The sequence below is a fragment of the Hesperophylax consimilis genome, chromosome 12, assembly GCF_061612785.1.
Source record: "Hesperophylax consimilis isolate HC1 chromosome 12, BYU_Hcon_1.0, whole genome shotgun sequence".
Taxonomy (NCBI): domain Eukaryota; kingdom Metazoa; phylum Arthropoda; class Insecta; order Trichoptera; family Limnephilidae; genus Hesperophylax; species Hesperophylax consimilis.
This window is the reverse complement of record NC_142847.1, coordinates 779,199-787,541: the sequence shown is the minus strand read 5'-3', so window position 1 is coordinate 787,541 and position 8,343 is coordinate 779,199. Positions and strand designations below refer to the sequence as shown.

The window sequence follows — 8,343 nt, the reverse complement described above, 5'->3', positions numbered from 1 at the left end:
AATACCCCAAAAATAAATGATTGTAAAGAAAATAACTGTTTACATTTGCTTTCGAAAAAGTTTGTATAAAGCCCTGCGGAGAATTGATCTAGTTACATAACAAAAGCATTATTTTGTACTTAGAAATATGAACACATTCATTGGGAATAATAATAATAAACAATGATTATTTTACAAAATTTATTTAAATTGAGTACAATCCTTTACAACTAACCAACTGGAGAAATGTCATGGTAAGCACCAGGTAAGGCATTCTTTATGTTAGTTATCTCTACATTATTTATTTATCAATTAGTTTAAACCATAAACCACAAAATAAAGTTAAACAATAACATTACAATAAATCAAAATTTCCCACACTTTTTTTAACTCACATTTTTCAGCAAAATTTTGGTCAGTTTCATGAAATTCTGAAGTCCATTATTCCCATATCATTTTCGAAAAATTGGCTCCTTGACTTTTGGTAAAATTTTAAGAGATGTTGATTTTAGAAATGTATGGTTTTTGTCATGAGCAAAATGTCATGTTCTAGATTGCGCTGCAGAGGTCGAACCTTCCGGATTTGACTTGCCTTTCGTTCCATCCAAAATATATAATAAGTGAAAGGATAGCACTAGTATACCTTTATAGCGATATTACTTATTAGCAATAAATTCTTGTGGACAATATAGATATAGAAGTTGTTGAAGCAATTTTATAAACAACTATATTGCATAATATATATTTTATAATATTTAGAAGTCCAGAAGAAGAATGTATAATAACCAATATAACCATGGAGGAAAATAAGATTATAACTCAATATTTAAAAATAAAATAATGATATAGTAATATCATTAAATATATTTTAAAAGCATAAATATGTATTAGGATAGATTATTTTAGTTACAATGGTTAAATTGGTGTAGATACTATCTGTGTACAATGGTTAAATTGGTGTAGATACTATCTGTGTACAATGGTTAAATTGGTGTAGATACTATCTGTGTGCAATGGTTAAATTAATGTAGGTACTGTCTGTGGACAATGGTTAAATTGGTGTAGGTACTGTGTGTGTACAATTTTCTTTTATTTGAATGTGTTCCTTTATGAAATTGAACTAATTGTGACCAGTATTAGAGGGAAAACAGAGTTTGGGTGGGAAAATAAACAGTATGGTTAGAGCTGAAAGCATTGAGGGTTAGTGGTTGAAGGTTAGAAGTAATTAGGAAATCATAAAATAATAAATTAATTTTGAAAATAATAAGCAAGGAAGATTAATGTGTCAAGAACCAATGTACCAGTTGGATACAAACACGCCGGCGTATAATCTGACATTAATACATTTTGTTTGTGGAATTTTTACCATTGGTATACTATGGAGGTATTAGGTCGCGGGAACTCAGTGTTCCAGAGGTTAATTTGAATTACCATAGACACTTTACACAGTATCATAGACAATATGAAAAGTTATTTATCTTCCTGCATGAGAGCATTACAATACTGAATGGTTTACAAGGATTAGACAAGCGTGTAATGTATAATATCTAGTATTTTCAAAGCTACGCTCTTTCTTATCGAGGAAGATTAAAAGTGAATCTCCAGATAAAATTTAAAAAAAAACTACAAAGTTTCAAAACATTTTGCTTACAATTAATATTTACATGTTTTTAAAAGTAAGCATTCAGAAATATGAATCCCAATTGAACTAACACATCCTATTTGAGTGTCCATTAACCACTAAGTAGCTATGCTTCTAAGGTTTTGAAATTTTTTTTAAAAATTCGTAAATCTATTAATTTATATCAATGGCACACAGCTTGTGAATTAATCACAAATTTTCTTACTAGCCTTCTCCTGCTAAGTATTGTCATCTTCAATTTTTAGTATACTTTCCTATATTAAAGACAGCAAAATCATAGAAGCCAAACAATTGCATTTTGTAGCGAGGGACTATTTTTGATAAAAAATACAAAAAAGATTTAGATACTTATTTAAAAAAATTTGGTTGTAATATTTAGTAATTTAATAAGTAAAATATATTTGGCGTAAATATATTTTACAATAGTCAATTTTAAAACAAAAGTTTAAAAAAAATAATACATACTTCATCAAAGGGTATGCAAATATTTTTTTTTATAATTTTGCCTCCTTGAATTTTGCCTTTAAAATGACAGACGAAAATAAATAACGATAGTTGTTCATGGTTAATTATATTATAATATTTATATTTAACAAAAAAAACTGTAAGCAATTTAATATATCTACCATTATAAAAGAGTAACGTACACGCCCCCACACCAAAATGTTAAATAAATAAATAACTACATTATTTTTAATATTTATAGAATGATATATTTATTACTAGGGAACGGATATTGCTTAAATTCTTATTTGTATAAAATGCAAATGCATTTTGGCCACTCTAACAGAATTTACTTTAAATAAATTTAGTGCAAAATTCCAAACGGATGAAGAAAAAGTGGAAATAAATGGTTGCATAAAGTAAAAGTCGCCCGCTCTGAAATGGTTGGGACATGTTTATTAAAACATGCGGCCATTTTCAAATACTCCAAAGTCAGTCACACAACTGTCTTCTTTGGCACACAAATTAATTTGTGCCGAAAACAGGCATATAATATTACCAAAAAAGTAATTGTTTCATATTGTGCTCAAAGGAGCTAGCAACATTGATCCCCTATGCACCGGTACACGTACACAAAGCTCAATGGACACAAGCAGAACACACATTCACCCGCATTATTAAATCCCTTCCCACAGCTCCTACCTTAACCCGCCCCACAACGCTGCCCGACCGGGTCGCGATAGGGTTCTCCCGTCTTAGCATCACAGACAGGGGCGCTCTTGTGTGGTGTAACATAAAAATATGACATCTTGTCTATTATGAAGACATCTTCAATTACCACCTAAATAAGAACTCCACAAAATATCTGACTTGCCATGAACGATCTTTTGTTTTAGGTACATAATTATATTTATCTTGTGTTATTAGAGGCAAAGTGACAAGGAGGGAATCCATAATAGGTTTACTTTTGATATACTACACATATTTGTAATGTAAACTGTTGGTTTCCTGAAAATCAGTAAAACTGGAACTACATATCGATTATGTAAATTCAATACCGCGTATGTACCAGCAACAGTTCAACAGCACAAGCCGCTTTGATTGGTACTTTCAAATTGTGAAATTGACCAATAGACTGCTTGTACTGGTTAAAGTCAATACAGTGAATGAACCATCCCCAGTACATAAGGAAGCGAGAGTGCATATTTCTCTATACATATAGTTTTTCTGTGGTATTGGACTTACACTAACGATATTATGATCATCCTTGTTATTTCCAGGTTAGGTAAGAACTGCATACATTCCACTTTTTCGTAGCCCTGCATCCATTCCCTAGTTAGTTATCACCTAACAATTATTTATATTAACAAATATAATTGAATAGTTAAATTATAATTTGGGCAAGCACGCATCGGAGAGCAAGTTTAGTGTTTTATACACAAATTAATTCAAAATAAAATTATTTCCCTATATTATTTAACCTGCCAAAAAGTTTTCTGGGCCCCCTTTAGTTAATATGAAATAATATTTAAGATATAACTAACCTGCTTAGTAAATATTGCACAAAAAATAGTTGGTAAGCTATGATGGTTTTGAAGTGGGGTTATTTGCTAAATGTAGAATGGATTTAATATACTTGGCTTCCTCGTTAATGTTCCTTAAGTCGTCAACCATGTCATAAGTATTAATTGACTTTTTGGCTTGTTTTTCCACCTCTTCCAGTGTTCTAACCACATCTTGCAACTGAAATAAAATATACACATACTTTGATAACTAACAAAAAAAATTATATTGACTTGTACTTGTATTTCGTGATTTTCACGGTAGATACAATCATCGAGGGAAAATAGACAGTGATAGAAATACTAATTAATAATACCGACAAAAATAAAGCAAAGAACCTCCAAACAACACATGGTTTACATATATTTAAAAAAGGACAGACGGTATACGGATAGTTCCCATGAGCACTCGCGCATGAACCTCTGGAAGATTCGGTAATGGTAAGGGTTTTCCCGTAGGAAGTCAATCATTGTTTGGGTTCCCTGAGGACCCCACAAGGGAAGAGTCCACTGAGATGGTCTCCAGTCCTCCTAGATTACCCCAGTGCCTTGAACCGCTGTCGGAAGAACATACCCTTCATTTTGTGTGTCCAGTTGCTTTACTCTCCAGCTCCCTACCCAACCTTTTTATCCTGATCCTTCCCAACTTCTCCTTAAATCCCCCAAACAAAACAAACCTAAAATTTATGAATTCACAACAACATCAACCTTATGACAGAGAACAGCAGCCGTCCTCGGTGAGGACCTCGGATCAAGATGAATTTCGCCAACGTTTGTGGTATGCAAACCAACATTATTCCCATCCACCACCACCATTTTTACCAAAATCCCCATCCCCTCTTCCTTATGGAAACTCCGGAGCCCCCGGACACCTCCTATCTGAACTGCCCAGGCTATCACCGGTAGCCGTTCTTTCTGGTTGCTCGCTGATTCAATTAGGAGAAATTTCTGCAGAACCACGATTCCACCTCTGACCAAGCCCGATGGCCGGCTGGCTAACACGGCCCGCAAGAAAGTTAAGTTACTAGGCAAAATCTTCACAGAAACTCGACTCTTCAAGATAACGGAGATACTCCATTTTCCATTCCGCATCGCAGTTTCCAAATGAAGGAACCAAAGATCTGGAACAAGTTCTCCGGGTCTTGAACGAGTTGAAAAATGATAAAGCCAGACCGAATACCTGCCCTGATCCTTAAGTGGTCCTCTGCAGAATTAACCCCGTTGGTCTCAAAATTATTTAAACTTTCACTCAAAAGTGCAAAGTTGCCAGATCTTTGGAAAAGGGCGATCCCAAAAAGGGGGACCGCTCTGATACTTCATACTCTCAAAGGTATTGGAAAGGGTGGTTAGTAACAAGTTGCTCACATACCTCGAGAATAATAACATCAGGTACTTGTCGAAAAGTTACCATCGTATGGAATCCATCCAACCCTGCATAGTTGGATTGCGGGCTTTCTCAAAAGAAGAACAATTCAAACCGTAGTTAACGGCTCTTCTTCCTCACTCCACTACTCCCCTTTCTTCAAAAACTACTTCTCTACCTATCCACTCAAAGTCGCACTTATAATCTATTCAATTAATCTCATGTAACTATAATAATTTTAAATCCATTCCTACAAGATCTCGTGGTATTAGGGAGAAAGAATTTTCCCACGGGAATGAAATGTTTTGTAGGGATGAAAAGTAGCCTATGTCACTTCCCAGTCTTCCAACTATCCCTATGAAAAAAATCACATCGATCGGTTGCTCCGTTGCTTTGTAAAAGAAGGACAAACACGCTTTAGGATAATATAATTGCTATACTTTACTTACTATTTCATTGTACTTTTCGTATCTATGGCTTCTTTGGTGATTATCATACATTGTTTTTATGAATAGCACAAGAACAATGTAGAAAACTATAAGGAATATTTGTACTGGTGATGGCAGTCGACTACGGATAGAATGCATATTCCAAATATCCGTGAAAGGGCCATAGCCAAGCGGGAGACTGATTCTGTGGAGAAAACAGATTTCATTGAGGAATACTTCATTTCATGATGAATGGTGATTAGAGTTTAACGAGTACCTTACTTCCTCTTCGGAAGAAATCATGCTTACGAAAAGGTTGATACCTTAGGTTGATAGCTTAGGTTACTTTAATTGTTTTAAATGTTATAGTGTGTATACCATAATAAAGCAATGAACGGCTTCTCGCTGTTAGTTTTGTGTTATTGACATTATTTATTCCTGGCATATTCCAGGGTTCACATTCGCAATCCTGTATTGAAAATCAAAACTACTATTTAAAACCAAAATCTATTCAATTAAAATCTGAATTATTTGAGAAATCAAAATATTCATTCGATATTTTTATTTTAAACAATGATTTATCTTTTTACGTTTTATCCAAATACATTTGAATAGGTACCTACTCACATTATAGTAAATTGAAATCATCAACAATCATTTTCAAGAAAGGAATCATTTTTTGTTTTTTTTATAATAATATTTTGACAGAAGACATAACCTCAACTTCGTATTATTTCGTGATCTCCGATTAGCGGGTCTGTCTAGCTTCGAATATTTGACCAAGTTTTATTATTAATTGCGTAAGTATAACAGGACCAGTTTAGCAAAATTATAACTCACATTTCAATTAGCGAAGTAACTTTATCACAACATAGAATTTTCGTGAAAATCCATCGCCTTGTCAACCTAACCACCCAAATATATTTGACATAACCTGTAATTGCTACCAAATTGACATTTTATTTTTACAGAAATAACTCGCAATGAGTAATTACGCGAAATATTCCCGGCTCATTGATTCAGCGACGACTTATGGAAAACGGATGAAATATCTTTCAAATAGGATTTTTGGAGAAGTTGCCAGACCCACAAACATCACATCTATGAAGGTTGTAAAACTGTTTGAGAAGAAGCCCGCACATTTGGACAGAGAAATCGTCAACTATTACCCCCGACACTGGGAGACACATTACCTCTGCATGAATCTGAGAGATTACGGTCTGTTCAGAGACGAACACGAGGACTTCAAAGAGGAGATGAAGAGGATGAGGGCACTCCGAGGCAAAGCACCTCCCGTGAGGGGTGAGGGCAAACGCTCCAAGAAATAGACATAGCTAGTCGGCCTTTGTAAGATCACCCATTTCATTTTAATATATGTTTTAAATAGATGTAGGCACTTTGTTGATTAAATAAGTTTAAAAGTTTTTAACTTGTGTATTTTCTAAATGAATGAAATGAGGATTGGTCCAAATATCCTTACCAAGTAGAACTGTGAGCAGCATTGGAAATTATTTAAAGAGCATAATATAAGATGGGAACATAGACATATGAATATTAGTAGACCTGCCCTAAGTGATTAAAAGCGTATTATCCCCACTCCCCATACCGGTTCCATTGGAGCCGGCTGTGCTCGCGTATGGCCTCAAGTGAAATTTGAAAACGTGACGTCATCATTCTTGTGCGAACTATGGTCGAGGCATCATCGGTTCATTTTACGAAATAACACGGCAAAATGTTGACTTGTACTATGAAAACTTGTAAAAATAGATGTGAAAAAGAGAATAAACCCAATTGTCGTATTACATTCCATATATAAGCATTATTTAACTTTATTTTAAGCATATTCACATCGTATAATATGAATCAGTTGTTACTATCACATCGAGAAACGTCTGGACGCGAAACACAAAGCTGGTTGGTTGCTGGGAAGTAAATTATGAACATTTATAAAAGTGTCTTAACTAAATACTTAAACGAAATATTCGACTCTGAAAATAGAACCGAATTTTTTTGCCGAATTTGGACTTCGCAAATTTGTTCATAACGTGGCGAGTAATTTGCGCTCCCATGTAAAAATGTCTATTCATTCAAAAGCAGATTTTACTTTTAAGAAGTAAATGGTGATATTATAATGCGAGATGCCTATTTACTGTCAGATTGATTTATTGACGAATCACAGTCAGCTTCACTCCCTTCGTTCTTCAACAGTTGATTTTACCCCTCGCCATTATCTTCTCGTCTATTAATTCCTATGTCTGTGGATGGGAATGTGAAGGAATATTGTAAAAAACTATGTTAGTCCAACATCTCCGTAGTTGCTTTTATACATTAATGTCAGGGCCGACCCTGTTCAGGCGCTAATGGAGCAGTATGCTCTGGGCGCCGTCTTGACAAGGAGCTAAGGAACCAATACGCTGACGATATCTAACACAGCACCCTTGAGGTTTTTGCTAGCGCCAGACGCCGTTTGACTCAGGGCCGGCCCTGATTAAACTTACAATAAATTGACTGGTTTGAGTTAGTTACGACTGCAGTATTTACAACATTACTACTATTTTAACACAACCAAAGGTGAATCCTGAATCATCAGGATATATGTACATAGTAATGGCCCAGTTAGTAGCTGATTAGTTGAAAGCGTCGGCTTCCCACCCTGGCGTTGTGAGTTCAATCCTCTGCTTGCCAAGTTCTCCATCATTGCACAACAAACATTTTCCACTTTTAATGATGGTATTGGGAAGAATTCAAATATTGTCTACTTATTTTTATCCCGGGAATGTTTCTTTTAAAAGAAAAGTATCCCCATAAGTTATTATAGGGGATACTTTTTATTTAATTATTAAAGTAATTTTGAAAAAACCAACCTACATTCCCTTCAGCATCATTGTTTAAAATTTTACAAGTGCTAAAAATAGACTCAACATT

General features: G+C 34.5%; 1 protein-coding gene and 1 long non-coding RNA gene across 2 annotated transcripts; one reads left to right on the top strand and one right to left on the bottom strand.

Moving 5' to 3' along the window:
• Positions 1 to 166: 166 nt before the first annotated feature.
• On the bottom strand, positions 167 to 6,381 carry LOC149418973 (uncharacterized). The gene is made up of 3 exons (XR_016302857.1): positions 6,259 to 6,381; positions 5,440 to 5,623; positions 167 to 3,808 (listed from the first exon to the last, which is right to left on the bottom strand). It is a non-coding gene; the product is annotated as an uncharacterized LOC149418973 (long non-coding RNA).
• On the top strand, positions 6,098 to 6,842 carry mRpS33 (mitochondrial ribosomal protein S33). Its single transcript, XM_089637622.1, has 2 exons — positions 6,098 to 6,218; positions 6,390 to 6,842. The coding sequence occupies exon 2, from the start codon at positions 6,402 to 6,404 to the stop codon at positions 6,744 to 6,746; it is 345 nt and encodes a 114-aa protein (XP_089493748.1). The 5' UTR covers positions 6,098 to 6,218; positions 6,390 to 6,401; the 3' UTR covers positions 6,747 to 6,842.
• Positions 6,843 to 8,343: the final 1,501 nt, after the last annotated feature.

Bases quoted from the DNA above. Each gene is read 5' to 3' on its own strand.
- mRpS33 (XM_089637622.1), top strand. From the start codon at position 6,402: ATGAGTAATTACGCGAAATATTCCCGGCTCATTGATTCAGCGACGACT.